The following is a 15589-nucleotide window of genomic DNA, read 5'->3' on the forward strand; positions in this document are numbered from 1 at the left end:
TTTATTACATCGACGACACATCTCATGCTTTCTCACTATCGGACAGCTCCTCCCTCCACAATTTCTTCTAATAATTTAGGTACGAGGACATGCCCATCACAATTTCTATTCCATTTGATGTCGTCCGAGTGAGTCTCTACATACATAGATTGTGTGTTATTGAATCAATACAAGATACATCATCATGTATGATATCTTATATAGATACGGATTCATATGGATAATATCGCCAGCTTATTTTTCTTTAGTGGTCAAAACTTACATTAAATGTGGATGTATTTTTCTTTTAAATTTTTGATTGAAAAATAATAGTTCATAAATAAAAAAAAAAAGTGCAAATAAAATTTCATAGAAAGATTCAACTTTTTTTGAGAAAGAATATTTCGAGTCAAAATATATATATATATAAATATAGAAAAAGAAAATTACATACAAATAGATACAGAAGCTGCCTATTGGACCCTATGTAACACCCTCTTTCAACCTATTTTTCTGTTTAGGACTGCAACTTTTTCCCATTTTACCTAACCAACAAAATAGAGATCTAATTTACGTGGAGAACAAAATTTAAAAAGAAACAAAAGGACTAGAACGGAACGACGTCGCTTCCGGCGTAATCATCCGAATTGGCTAAAGAATCATGGGGCCACGAGTTCCGCAGCAATTTCAGCAGCATTTGCGCTTTACGTTTCGCTCTTTCCGTGCAATCGCTCTGAACCAGCAGCAGCAACTGAGTCAACACGCCGGCCGCCACCGCCTCCTGTTGAGCTCGCTCTGAAGCCGAGCACAGTGAGAGCAGTGCCCCGGCCGCGTACTCCGTCGCCCGATCCGAGATCTTCAATATAATCTTCACCAGCAAGGGAACTGTCAGCGCGTGCGATGCAAATGCTGCGCAACCGGATGGAATCCGACAGAGGAGCTCCACCGTTGCCAGTGCTCTCTCCGCGTCGCACTTTTCGAACTCCGCCAGCTTGTCAATCAAGGCCTCCACCGCACCCGCCGCTACCGCCTTTTGCCGGTGTTGCTTCACTAAACATAAAGCGAACAACGCTTTTATTCCGATCTTCAACGCCCTGGAATAAAGCAAAGGATAATTCAAAATCCCGACTATACCCTCGAACACTCCATCGGCAGAACTGATCTGCACACGAAGCTCCGGCGACCGTATCCCCGCCACAACAATTTCAATCATAGCTGCCGAGTTGACTCGGACGTCGATCGATGAATGAAACAGTAAATTCACCAAGTACCGCACTCGGTCCGCATCAGATGCAACGTACAAGCACTCAGGTTCAGAGAGCGTAAACATGGATAAAATCGCGAGGGACTCGAGATTCAACTCGGACGGTTCTGAACTGACATCCGCGAATACAATCGAGAGCAATATCTCGCGTGCATTATTAGCAGCAATGACGGACCGGTTCTTATCCGAGTCACGCGCCAGTCCTCTCAGTCTTCTCAAAGCCGAAACCCTGAAGCTAAAGGGACCTGATCCGGAAGACGCTTGATTCAACAAAGTACGAACCAACATCGGGTCAGCCGGTTGCTTCGGAGTGGGTATCCTCTCGATTCCGAAAGAACGGTTAGCGACGCACCAATCCTGAATAAGCCGTCGAAGAGTGTGGTTTGGAATGAGCGTGAAATCCGTGAGCGGGACCCTGGTAACAGGACACGTCGTATTCCCGGTGGCTACCCACGCTTCTATGCTGGAACGGTCGTACGTTTGACCGGTACAAACAGTGACGGGGTCACTCATCAGCTCTAAAGAAATCGGGCACCGGAAATGGTATGGGATCTGCACGCCGATATCCAATGGCTCCAAACTTCCAGGCATTTTCTTCTCACCCTCTCTCTTTCTCTTACTCTATACGTGTTTCGTATCTATATTTGAAAACGAGTAGGAAAAACACAAAGAAATAAAGAGGGACAAGAACTAGAGAAAGAGTAATACTAATCAGAGAGGACTGCAAATTATCTTTCGCTTTGTTGGGGGAGAGATGGGTTATATACGAAATAGGAACAGCGGGACATTTCTGTGTTTTTATTCTGACCGATTTGTACCACAGACACTCCCATTCATCCGGCACACGTGTGGTTCATTTACTTGAGGAAATAGTTGGGTGCTTAACCATGGTTAGATTGGTTGGAGGTTTATTGGTCAAAGGGAATTTGAGTGGGGACTGGGTTCGAATCGGGCCCACTATTTTTTCGAAAATCCAACTTCTGTTTACTTCATTCTGAATTAAATTAAATGGCCTTTATACTCATCGTTTTTTCTCTTTTGCCGTTCTGAGGTTAGTTGTGCTTGGTTGATTTGGTCATTCCATTCTTATTTTCACTTGCATTCTCACTTGCTGAGTTTATTTTACCCTTGGGTTAAGAGGTGATTTAATAAAACTAATATTTGGATAAAGTTGTTGTGCCAAGAACGTCGAAGTAGAGAAGATCCCTTCAAGTTTCATGGTTTGATCTTCCCTCAACATTACTATCAAATCAGAATGACCTCGATGGATAAGACGATTTTATTATGCAAAAGGTTTTATCCCGTATAGGGTTCATGCGTCGCTGAACTAATAGATGTTATTTTTCACCCAAGTTATGATCATAGACCTGCATTTGTACCAAAACCAGGCAATAAACTATTTCAACTACTACTCTTACTCTCTGTCTCACTCTTAATTAATAGCCGGATTCTATTTTTGGTTATTTGACTATAACACCAAATTTTCACTTATAGGTTACAGCTCGCACAATGTGCAGGTTAGTAGTTATTGTTGTGATTTGATATAGTTGGTGAATAGATCACATACTTGGAAATATTTCATTGTGATTGCTTTTGAGGTCCTAAATGTAAAAGATGATATCCTTAATCTTGTTGGGTTCGTCCCAACTATTCGATACTTAAATAAGTTTGAACTTAAATAAAATAATGAAATTGAAAAGTTTGAACACATGACAATAGACGTATACCTTTAGTGAGTGGATTGTATGGAATTGGAAACTATATGGAGTTATGTTGCATGATCTTACCCATCAATGATTTATCTGATCCATAATAATGGCTCCGGATTAATTGATGAGTGGTTAGGTCAATAGACCAGGATGATTCCACTTGAACCAAAAATACGTAAACTTTTATTATGTTAGACATATTTTAAGCTTTTTCAAGAACATACTTATCCTCCTTAGAGATTTCCTGAAATACCCCCATCACATCCCTTGCCGCCTATAATGGGAAGCATTGAATTCCTAGCATTAGAACTTAGAAGAGTCGAACCACTTGAACCCCTTTTGAAATTTTTATCCAACCTTAGATTAGATTTCCGTTTGGGTCAAGGCAACGGTAGTACAATAATAGGTAGAGGGTTGATCACCTTAAATAAGAAAAGCACATGCATATATTTATAAGTGGGATGCAACTTACCAGAAATGGGCTCACTGGGGCATTAGCAAGGTCCCAAGCACTGCGCAGAGGGAGCATGCATGCATTTGCAGATGGAAAGTTGACTGCTAGCTTTCGGAAGAACAATTATGTTTTTTATGGCCTCATATACAGGCAACCTTTTTCACTTCTTCACATGAAAATTGAAAACTGCAAACTAAAAGACTTTCAGATATGCATACATCAAAGTAGAAACAATTACTAGGAGGATTATCTCTATCAACAAACCTCTAGGTAGTCAGAGAGAAAATGACAAAACTGTCCATCTATTTAGGGCTATTCTTGCACAGGCCAGATTTTAGGTAACTGCTGCTGGAGAAAAAGTGGCCATAGCATCCAAAGAAGGGAAAGATTCTTTTTTTTTTTTTCTCCCCTACATAATTTTTCTTTTTATTGAATAAAGAAGGAAGAGGTGATTGAGTAGTAAATGAACAAACATAATTTGGGTGCCCATATGTGGTTTAGGTGTTTTCAACTGTCCATTGATAACAATGTAGTTGAGTTTCTAACACTTATGTAATATATAATGGAGATTCCCAAAAAAAACCCAGAAGTTTTCAAATTCAATCTCGTAGGAACAACCATATGTGGAAACTTTTGAAGACTTCCCATTGGGTATTCTTCACCAATAAATTAAGACAGTCATGATAGATTGGTTGGATGTATTTACTGCCGATCAGCTAGAAGATCGCAGACAAGAGCAAATCTTTTTTTTGTTAAAAAAAAAAGGAACCATTATGATAATTATAGTGTCTCGTCAAATAATGAGTGTTAGAAAATCAAAAACAGCAAGTTTTAGAACAGTCAAAGACACTAAATAATAATACTGAGGCACAGCTAGCACGGGTGTTTGATTTTGAGGATATCTTAAGTGTGGTATTTGAGGGGGTGGGGTCTGGTGGTGGGTGAGCCCGAAATGACTGGTGGTCAAAGGTCAAAGATGAACAGAGGAATGTGCGTGCGGGGGACAGCTTGTCTTTCCCTGCATTATTTATTTGTTCCACCCCCAACAAAGCTCTCTCTCTCTCTCCCTCCCTCTCTTGGACAACACGGTTGATTGTGGTGTTTCTCGTTTTCCTTGTTTCTGTTTGTTTTTTTGGTTTATTTTGGCGGGGGGCCCACAGGGCATTTACGATGTTGATTAAATGGGCCCCACGACACTCGCACCCCTTGATGTCATCTGCATCGCCCCACCCCACCCCACTCGATTGGAGACTGAAATAGCTAGAGGATCAATTTTATCCTGTACAAGGTAGGTTCAGCTCCCCTTTCTTGCTTTTGGTTAAGTCTGAACTTGAAATCTTAATGAGTTTAAAAACTTGGGTTTGTTTGTTTGTTGGTGGCTATTAAAGCGATTGAGGGGTTGTAAACGGGAAAATTCAAAAAAAATAAAGGAAAAAAGAGATAAAGCATGACGAGGAACATATCGAAAATTCTAATATATCTTTCGTCATAACAACATTTTTTAAATTTAATATATCTATTGCTATGACTGCATATTTTTAATTATTTTGAAGATTAATTAATTATATTTAATTCAAATTGAAATAGTACCTTGGAGTGATGTAGTTTAGAATATTTTAGCACAAATTATCGATTTGAAAATTGACTCAAGAAAAAGTTACTAAACTTATTAAAATGACCTTAGTTAATATCTTTCGATATTTAAGTAATTAAAATTTTCAAGTCATAATCTGGGCCGGAATAGGATTGATAATGACCCATGTAAAAAAAGACAGGATCAATTTGAAAATTACAGTTATGTGTATCATATTACAGGGTATGGAAGTGCAGATTTTAATTTATTTGTGGTTACGTGATAGAGATGGGAGTAGAATTAGATATTAGCTGATAAAGGGCGTGTGGAAGAAGAGGCGACGCGGAGGCTTCGCCCCCCAAGAGGACCTTATATGTTAGCCTGTCTCTGGTCAACCAGGCAGCATTGGCGCAGCGCAACATCTTCCCCCGATGCACGTGATAAACAACTCTTCGCACGTGCTCCCCAACTAAGCCCCCACCTCCAACTGTCTTCCTCTTCTCTTCCTTTGCTAATTCCACCTCTTCTATCTATCTAAAAAACAAATTTACCTTGTACGTTGTAACACAAGAAAATTAGTTACTTAAAAATAGGGATACGGTAGTTCGAATCGAGTTCGATTGAATCTAAACTAATTATATGATAAGTATAATAAATTTGTTATGTAATTAGTATACAATTTAAGAAAAATAATCAATCATATAACAAGTATAATATGTTTGCGTTGTGATTAATTTGATTGAGCCAAATCTAATTTAGAAAATAATTTTTTCTCAGATGAAATTCCATTAAAAAAGTAATTTTTGTGCAGCAATAGGATAATCAAAAGTCCTCATCCTAAAAAAGTAGTACATATATCTACGGGGGATACCAATCTGTATTAAGAAGAGATTAGGGGTTGCTTAGTTAGGCTTATTATTTTAACTTTGAAGTACCGGGGAAACATCAACCTCCCTTCCTCACATTCTTCCCTCACCACGAGATAAATTACATGACTTCAATTCTCTCCACACGTACGTACTGTAACTACAGACAGATATCTTGTCTGAACACAAAAACACCTTTTTAATTACACATGCGACAATCTTCATTGGCATTACGCGTCCGAGTTTTAAACAATGAAATCTAATTAGGAAGATCTCATGGCTGGCTTGTCGGAGAACACTGAACACCGACATCCAACCAAAAGAAACTTGAAGAATTTCAATTTCACATATATATATATATATAGTACCCGTGGACTATTGGATGGATGGTAGCTAGAGCCCCTTGTAATTACTTTTCTAATTAATTAACACCTAATTCAATGGTAAAAATCAGGATATATATAGGAACAAGACCCATCACGTGGAAAGTATGTACTGTGTAGTTAAACATTGGTTAGTACAGATAATAAAGTTGTTTGCCAGTGTGGAAATAGTGGTGGGGAATTTTTCTTTCTTTCTTTTTTTTTTTTAAGGAATCTTTTTCTTCTTAAAGCTAATGTTATTGACTATATAATGTATCCATACAGCAAATAATAAATAGATAAAGTTGTAAAGATGAGTATAGTGTGGTGGTCTAGTGATTAAATCATGAATTGGAACTTCATTGAAATGCACAATTCACTACTGTACATGATATATTATGAGTTGGTGGAAGTGTCTCACTTATGCGTTGTAGCGAAATAAGCGCTGCGTGATAATTAGATTTTTAGTAGTCATAATGGATTTAATTCAATCCAAATTTTGAATTAAAAAATAATAATTAATAAAGATTTTTAGTAGTCATAATGGATTTAATTCAATCCAAATTTTGAATTAAAATATAATAATTAATAAAGTAGTACGGGAAAAGGTCCGGAAGTAAGTAGAAAAATGATTATTAATTGGGGCCCAATGGGATTTTTGTAGCAGAAAGACAGATAAATATTAAATTAAAAAAAAAAAAAAAGGTTTGGAGTTTGGAGGGATTAGGGTATATATATATATATTTAGAATGTGAAATGAGGTGGCTCCCAACACGTCTTTTTGAGGTCACGAGAGCTGGCATCTTTCCTTTCATCTCACTTTATATTAAGAAATCAATAACTTTTTCATTTTCTCATCATCCTCAAAAATGATTAGTTATGACAAAAGAAGGCCAAACTTTGATTCTATATATAATATTGTACCCTACTCTTGACTTCTCCTATACTTTTTAGGGTGGGGCCCAAAAATCAACCTTTTTCTTACACTTGCTTTACATCCTTTGTAATTCGTACTTATTCTTTTGAACTTTAAATTTATTACTGGAGGAAGTAAACCCTAATTTACTCTAGGATTCGCCCTATTTACAATATTAATAGGGGTAAATTATAATAAGAGGTTTGGCATAATTTACCCTATTAACTAATAATAATTAACAGTACTAGTTGTAGTAATAATTATTACAGTGAGATCTCCCCAAGTGGTCTCTGCTTATGTCTAATAATTGAAGACCGATTTCCAGGTTGCAGTTGTGACAATGAATGAGGTCTGTGTCTAATGACTATGTTTTGAGAGTTTGTTAATATTGTTGCATCTAATTTCAAATATGTTTTTATTCTGTAGGTTAATTTAACCCCGTTTATTTTTTATTTTTTGGGGGAAGGGCACTGATCACCATAATGCTCTGTGGCTAAAATAATGATAATAACCACCTTAGCAGCAGCAGCAATAATAATGGAAATTAAAGATATTTTTTAAGAAAAAGTAAATGAAGCTGGAGTTGTATGATTGTCAAAACCGAAATGAGTGGACGTATTTAATGGTCAAAGACGAATGCAGCAAGCAAAGTAGCAAATGAAGCATCAAATTTAAGCAACACCCACTAAAAATACATAAGAAAAAAGGATGATGGCTGTACTTTATGTATAGGTTTAGGGTGAGTTAAGATTTGGGGCCATGCATGTTGGGTTAGTACGAGTAGTTGTTGCGTACCTGTAGTTTCAATTTCAAACAGTGAATTCTAGGTTTTGACCATACGTACCTTCCATGTTCATTTCTTTCTTGTATTATTATAATGCCACCTTCCAAAACAATTATTTCCTTGAAGATTGGTTGTGAGGATGAAACCTTGTTGCAGAAAATTCGTCTGAATTAGTTGAAGCACAATTTGGATAACTCCAACAAAAATCCACTTTTCATTTTGTATCTTATTTTTTAATTATAATTCTTCCATGATGACAATCATTATAGCTTCTAATCGACCCACCGAAAAACAAAGAAACGAAAAAGAATACCCACTTAATTAAAATTATCTGAATCTGCACTAAGAATTAGATGCCGATATTAATATTCATAATAGAGCATACTTAAATTGCTAATGGATAATTATCCGAAGCCATAGGTCCCGGATTAAATTATGTTGATGCTTTGTTTGTTCTAAATATGTCCACAAAACAATATTTATATATACTCTGCAATTATGTCAAAGTTATATAGGACATCATTCAGACAGCCCTTTTTGTATTTTACTGTATTATTATATAGAATAAAGGCAGTAGACCCTAACCTTAAAGCAAAAACGCACCGTAGATTTTTATTTATAATCCACTGCTCTAGTGTGTATGTATCTTACAAAAACATACAAAGTTAAAGATTGGAATATTCTCCCTTTGTATTTTGTTGTGTGTCACGGGAGATGACATATTCCCCGGCGCTGATTCCCTACCAAAAGTGGGGTTAATAGTTAATGCATGGTTTTGGTTCAATTAAGGAAACAATTGTTTCGATAAGTGTGCTTAATTTGAAGGGCTTTAATTGAGTTTGCTGCAGGTTTGACATGTTATCTACCTTGAAATTTGAAAAAAAAAAATCAGTGATGCAGACCCTTGAGCCCTGCGCTTTTCCAATTATTAAATTTGTGTTGTTATTTTTTTCTCTTCAGTTGCTTTAGTTATTTATTCTTATTGACATGGCGTTGATGTTTAATTGGATTGGGACATTTTATCCATGTGTATTATTATTTACAAGTTACATAATGTCATTAAGCATAACAACTTACAAAGTTGTGCATTCTTCAAGAATTAACAATATGCATATTTGAAAGGAAAAGGAGAATAGAGGAAAATGTATATGTAGATGGTGTTGGCTAAACATCTGATAAAATGTTGAATCTTCTTTTAAAATATTTGGAATAATAAGATAATGAGGCTAATTGATATTTGTAATGATACTTTTATACTTAATCTGAATGTGTCTGTTAAAATCTTAAAAATAAATTATCAACTTATTTTTTATGAAGTAGCTCATAAATTTTTAATCAAATTTTCAGAGTTTTCAAAGTTTTTCTTCGAAGAAATTATCAAATATTTTATAGAATATTTAAGACTTTATAAATTCATTTAAAATACCCTGCTCGGAGAGACAGGATTGGGAGGAAAAGTAATACACTATCGATCTAAAACTTGTTTCAGACAATGATTCGGCACTCTTAAGAGCCCACCATCTATTATATACTGATATGCTGTTCCCAGCATATGTTGATTGGTTCCTGGAGGCTCAATTAGACGTTGGGCCTATACAAACCGCCTAACCTTAATTCTTCTTCATTAGTCCTACAGCTTCCACTGGATCCTCTTTTAACAACAGTACTTGGAGTTTATCATTTATGGACACAATCAATCAAAAATTATTCAGAAAATTACAGCCTGAGCGATGGCTAACCTGTGGCGGACTATGTGACCTCGACTCCTACATGCTTCAGTTATTAACTAACACAAAGCATTATACTTAGTTGATCAAATTTTGTGCTTAGAAATATGCACATTCATCTTAATTCCTGATGCATATGTTCATCTGGATGCTATTTGCAAAATTGTGCTTAGAACGAAACTACTTTATTAGCCATGTAGTCTACTTACATTAACATATCATCGGTTCTGTCAGTAGGATGTCAAACGACCCTTTTTTTTAAAAAAAAAAACCAACCATATCAACAGTTCATCAATCCACTAAGTAAGATGCCATATTAAGCCTAGAACGAAAGAATGAATGCTGCTGAATGATCGGAATTCACAATGATAGGATTGCCAAAAGCGGTAAACTGAACATCCATTGTAGTTGAATGGGTTGGCTATCAAATTTACCGGAGCTGGGTTCTGGTCCTGGACTGGGGGCAGCACTCGTTGTAGTTGGAGGATTGCCACACGTTCCAAAGACCATATTTTCCTGCACGTGTATGCGTACACTTCAACAAACAATTCATCCATAATTATTTGCAGTTGTTAAAGCATTTGTATAGCAGTATATCTCTTGACCAGAAAATAAACTCACATAACATCTTTAAGAAATAAAGAGGAAAACATCTGAATTGCAAACCTTGCACACAGATACACTTTTGCAACCACAGATTAACTCCCCATTTGCGAAATCTACAGCTTCAGGTGCTCCTCCTCCATCACTTTTCTACAAGTGTTGCATTTAGATAAATAATTGAGTACATGAAAAGCTGACTACTGTTTTGGTTTTAATATATCGAAATGATTCGAAATCTCTTCAATGAACAAATTACCTTGTAAAAATCAACTGCAATAAAATTAGGCCACCTTTTACCAGCTGCTAGATAGCATGTCTTCGTCATCTCAATCAAAGGTTCTGAATTGTATTTGCAAGCTGACAGCAAATCTGGAGCGGTTGGGAAGTAGTTCACTAGGACAAGGGACCTTGATGTAGCATTCATTGGTTGTGATTCTCCACGGTTTGGACATAATCCATTTTCCATTCCACCACTACCATCTGCAAGTTAAGAGCGCAATGAAGTTACGGTTTAAGATTTTTGTGCAGTACATCTGTTAGATGTCAGTTTCCTGGGGAAGGCTCACATTGATTTTCTACCACGTATCTCCATTCATATGCAATGCCTTCTGAAGATTCCTTATGTTCTTTAGAAGTGAAGACTACTAACCGATGGTTCTCTTTGATCATATCAGCAACTGTTGGCCAATCTCCACCATCTCTTGGCATTCGAGAGACCGGAAACCAGAATTTGCTCAACTCAGCTGCATTAAAAACATTTCTGATGCCATTCTTAGATGTAACGTAATCTTCAATGAATATGGTGACTATTTCATTGGGATTTGCTTCAAGAAACACTTTGACCTCTTTCAAAGCATTTATGGCAGGTTCCTGGAAGCAAATTTCAGCAGATCAAAATAAAAAACACAAGCATATCAGCTATCACCAAAGCCATTATTGGATCTAAGCGATGGGGCTGGCATATTACTTTGTGATGAATGCCCAAACATACTCATCCAGGTTCCAGTAAAGAAAATGTAAAATCAATCATTACATTGTGATATCTAACAGCCTTCAGAGCCTTCACATACTTACAAAAGCTGTGGTGTTGTAGCATTTCCCCGCAAAGGAGTGGCATAACCAGATATCTTTTTCGAAGTCGTACATATCGAGCATCAACCCTCTGACTCCATTCTGCAATTGATGTGTTAACAGAAAAAGTTAAAAGTCTTGTAAACCAAAAGAAAGAAACAGTTAAAGTCTCCCACAAGCGGTTAGGAGCTCATTGTAAGGGAAAAAGCATAATCTCTGTTTTTAAGAACCAACAAAGACCTTCCAGAAAACTAAAACGAATTCCAGGGAGCATAAATCCCGAACTGATTTTCTTATAATGATGACAAGCCCAATGCGAAATGCTTAAACACTGTTTCTTATTTTGACGGTCATCCATTATCATAAGTTGTGTCTAAGTCAGCATAATCACTGAACACTGAAACTTAGAAGAAACCTGATTCAAACCAGAGAGCTTATAATGAGGGTTTTAAGCCAGCACTTGCACATTCCTGTGGTAGTGTGTAAGACTGCAATCATGCACATGCCCTAATTTTCAGAAACAATGTCCAATCATCTTGATTCAGATTTATCAACATCAATGTCCAACATTTTTTGAGTCGGGTCTCTCTTCTTTGGGCAAAGGTCCATTCATAAAGCATCAGAACTCTAGGCTGCGCTGTATGTTAATTTAAAGAAAAGCCAGTTCAATGTTCCAGGAAGCTCAGCATTGCTTTAATAACCAACTCTGAGATCAGAAATCAAGCTTAGTAGGCAAAAATATCAGGTTTCAATCATGAGCAAGTTTGCATAACAAAACATTCGACCTTATCATACATCCAATAGTATGTTCACTCAGTTAAGCCTGACCCTGAAAGTCAGGATGGAATTGAAGCTCTTCTTAGCTGTCTGTTAAAGATTTATTTAATCTAAGGGCTTGTTTGGTTAATAGGATTAGGCTTAATTGACTTATAACAAACCAGACCTAATTCTTTGTTTGGTCTTCACTCTTCACTCCATGCTAAAACTTAGGCTCAGAATCTAATCCCTTTCCCTTCAGATGTAGGATTACAAATCTGGCCTTGGGGATGGACTTGTAATCCATTTGGGACTAATTTTTATTTGCGAGACTTGCCTCTCTTTGCACAAAATGACATGTTGAAGGAAAGAAACAAAATATCCAGTGATTTTATTGCAGATACAAGCAGTTTACTTAACAAGGAAAAAAAAGGCGAAACAAATTTATAAAATCATACTTCCTAGGAAATATACATTCAAAGAATAATGAACTACTCGACTCAAGCACAATAATTTTTTCTATGCACAATAAATGAAGAACATAACTAAAAACAAAAATCTTTTTCCAGAAGTAATTTCTGCAGATACTGTACGTTTAAAGAACATTATTATTTATTACTATTCCACCAATCATGCGAGCTCCTTCCTGGTCAATCAAGCAACATGTTCTCAATTTATATAACTTGTTTAATCTGCCACCTCCCATTGATTTGTTGTCAACACTTGACAATGAACAAATAATTTTTTATAATTGCATTAACTAATTTACAAATAAGTGTAAAATTAGATTGTTTAAATCATCAATATCAATTATCACAAAACATATGAACATATAAATAGTTATTTATCAACAAAATAATAATAACAAACCACATTATATTGAAAAACATATGACTTTATGTTATGATGAATTTATGAGATATATTAATTTTGTAATATATAATGAGATATATTATGCCGAATGCCATAAGTGAAATAAAATAAAGAAAATGATATCTTTCTTAGTTTTTTTTAACATAATTTATCCTCTTGTTAATCATGTAAACCAAACACGATATTATCTAACTGGCTACCATTCCTTATTTATTCATCCTAATCCTGTTATCCATAATCTCACACTTCAATCTAAAAACAGCAGAAATGGATGACAACTGCACTCACACTGGCAACCATCCCCCAAACCCCTACATCTCTTGCAACAGCACATATTCAAGTGAACATAATTCAGATATGTAAAATGGAATATGGAGATATACATATATAAATGTGTGTGTGTGTATCTGTATAAGAGAGCAAGAAAAGTAAACACTTTACCATCAGCTGACTAGTAATGGAGTCCTGCTGGTTCGATGGAGCAAGAATCATGCTTCCTGTTGTTGACTTTGCCCCAACTCTGGCAAAGGAATTGTGAGTAGTCAGCCACGAGTACCGATTATATGGCAAGTTTTTCACCTGATATTTGATCATATCAACATTAATCACCAAAGAACAAATCAAAACGTGATAAATTATTAGCTCCAGCACACATGAATATTAATTTAATTTAAGTTATTCAAAATAAGTGTTGAAATAGACTATAAGCAATATGTTTAATATTACAACTCGTAAGTTTATATAATCATCAAATTTAATACAAAAGTTAAGTATACAAAAAGTTTTGACACAATTTCACGACATACTGTAGCAAATACTGCTGTCAATTCAATTGTGACGGGAATGAAATTAAAAAGTTATACGCACAGTATAAAACTATATTGAAGAATGACAAACCTTGGAAAGAGCATTGGTCGGCTGAATTCGGGTGCACCGGGGTCTGATATTGCCATTCGCGAAGCAAGTTTCGCAATGCATCCCGTCGTCGCAGTTTCTGTCCGCGATGCACGTTTGTCCCTCACGTAACTGTTCACAACACAAGTAAAATAGCAAAACTACTGAACAGAAAGGAAACGCTTTCTCGGCTTGGATTTTTTCCCTTAATTCGAGAAATACAGGAACAGCATAACAAAAATTACCTCAAAAGCTGCGGAATAACCGAAGAGAAAAACCGCGAAGAACAGCAACGAAGTATATAACTTCATCGTGAGTCCTATACCCGCGCAAAAGGAAAACAGTTGGCATTCCAAAAAATCACCATATTTCCATTAAAAACACAATCAGACAGAGACGCATGCACACATTTAGCTACACGTATCCATAAGTATGTGTACAAAATTTTGAATTATGCCTGAAATTTATTAGCGGAATGAAGCGGTTCGAAGGAAGACCGAATTCTCTCGGTTGTTACCGGAATGAAGTGATTCAGATGAACACTGATATTCTTCCCCTGAATCTCTCTCTTACTCGCTCCCGCTCTTTCTCTCTCTCACTCTCTCAGTCTCCCTCTGAAACGGATTCAAAATTTTGGGGCGATGTTTCTGCAATGTCTGTTAAAAGGAGGAGAGACGGAGGCCTGAAAGCTAATGAGAATGGAGGGCGGGGTTGATTTATAAAAGAAATTTATATGGAAAACCGTTATTGCCCGCGCTTAACCTCTCTCTTCTTTCCATCCAGATTTTCCTTTTCTTTTTGGATATTACGGTACGCTATCTAAACTTTATCATAATTATTATTATTTATAAATATTTAAAAAATTATAAATATATTAACAATCATTTAATAAATATTCCTCATAACATTTCATTGTAGAAATATTAAACAAATTATCATTAATTTGAAGGGTTTTAAATTTTTCAAACTATAAAAAATTATTTATAATTATAATAAATTTTTAAGAAACTCATTATAATTTACTTTTTTTTTCTGTTAAAGATTTTGGAGTAATTTAGTTTTCTTTCATGGCAAATTTGAATTTTTCACAAAAAGTTACTCAACTTTCTGCCACTATTATGTCATTCTAGTCCAAGATTATATGGGAATCTTTTGAATTAGGGGTACGGGTCAAGTCGGCTCGTGAGGCTTGATTTGGAGCTCGATTCGAGCTCAAGTCAAGCCAGCTCGAGCCTGAAATGCTCTGTTGCTTGTGAGCTTTTTTTTCAAATTTTTTATTTTTAAAATTTATATATATTATAATTATTAAGTAACATCACATATTTTAAATTTAGCTAATGATAAAATATGATAATTTTATTTATATAGCTAGTTTCTATACAAAAAATAAACTTAATCAACAAGTTAGTGAGTCCATAGTATATTTATTTGATATTAATTATTGATATTTTAAATTATCTAATAGTTGAAAAAAAATAGAAATATATTTTTGTTAAAAATAATTTAGGTTTGTCAATATAACATAATAAATAAAAAATTCTAAAATAAATTTGATTTTAATGATAAAATTTAAAAAAATAATTAAAAAGAAAAAACTCAAGCTCCTGCCAGAATTTTTAAAGGAGTTCAATTCCCTTACACCTTTATTGTGGAGTGTCCGAATGGATTGAAGAGTAAAGGCAAGAAAACGGAATGGTGATGCTTCCAAGCAATACATAAAGTTGACGTAAGTTTCATTTTTATTTTGCAATCTGAAAG

The 15589-nt window shown here is 35.5% G+C and overlaps 2 protein-coding genes and 1 long non-coding RNA gene across 3 annotated transcripts; all 3 read right to left on the bottom strand.

The window, feature by feature from the left end:
• Nucleotides 1-381: 381 nt before the first annotated feature.
• Nucleotides 382-2007, bottom strand: LOC105169531 (U-box domain-containing protein 26). The gene has a single exon (XM_011089940.3). It carries the CDS (start codon nt 1832-1834, stop codon nt 587-589), a length of 1248 nt encoding a protein of 415 aa, XP_011088242.1. The 5' UTR covers nt 1835-2007; the 3' UTR covers nt 382-586.
• Nucleotides 2008-3449: 1442 nt separating this feature from the next.
• Nucleotides 3450-3912, bottom strand: LOC148787359 (uncharacterized). Its single transcript, XR_016066860.1, has 2 exons — nt 3671-3912; nt 3450-3592 (listed from the first exon to the last, which is right to left on the bottom strand). It is a non-coding gene; the product is annotated as an uncharacterized LOC148787359 (long non-coding RNA).
• Nucleotides 3913-9797: 5885 nt separating this feature from the next.
• Nucleotides 9798-14541, bottom strand: LOC105169532 (PI-PLC X domain-containing protein At5g67130). The gene is made up of 9 exons (XM_011089941.3): nt 14289-14541; nt 14077-14150; nt 13835-13963; nt 13379-13516; nt 11312-11410; nt 10804-11107; nt 10494-10717; nt 10301-10387; nt 9798-10150 (listed from the first exon to the last, which is right to left on the bottom strand). The coding sequence occupies exons 2-9, from the start codon at nt 14140-14142 to the stop codon at nt 9995-9997; spliced, it is 1203 nt and encodes a 400-aa protein (XP_011088243.1). The 5' UTR covers nt 14143-14150; nt 14289-14541; the 3' UTR covers nt 9798-9994.
• Between the last annotated feature and the right edge of the window lie 1048 nt (nt 14542-15589).

This window comes from Sesamum indicum, linkage group LG8 (assembly GCF_026168435.1).
Source record: "Sesamum indicum cultivar Baizhima isolate 11 linkage group LG8, ASM2616843v1, whole genome shotgun sequence".
Taxonomy (NCBI): domain Eukaryota; kingdom Viridiplantae; phylum Streptophyta; class Magnoliopsida; order Lamiales; family Pedaliaceae; genus Sesamum; species Sesamum indicum.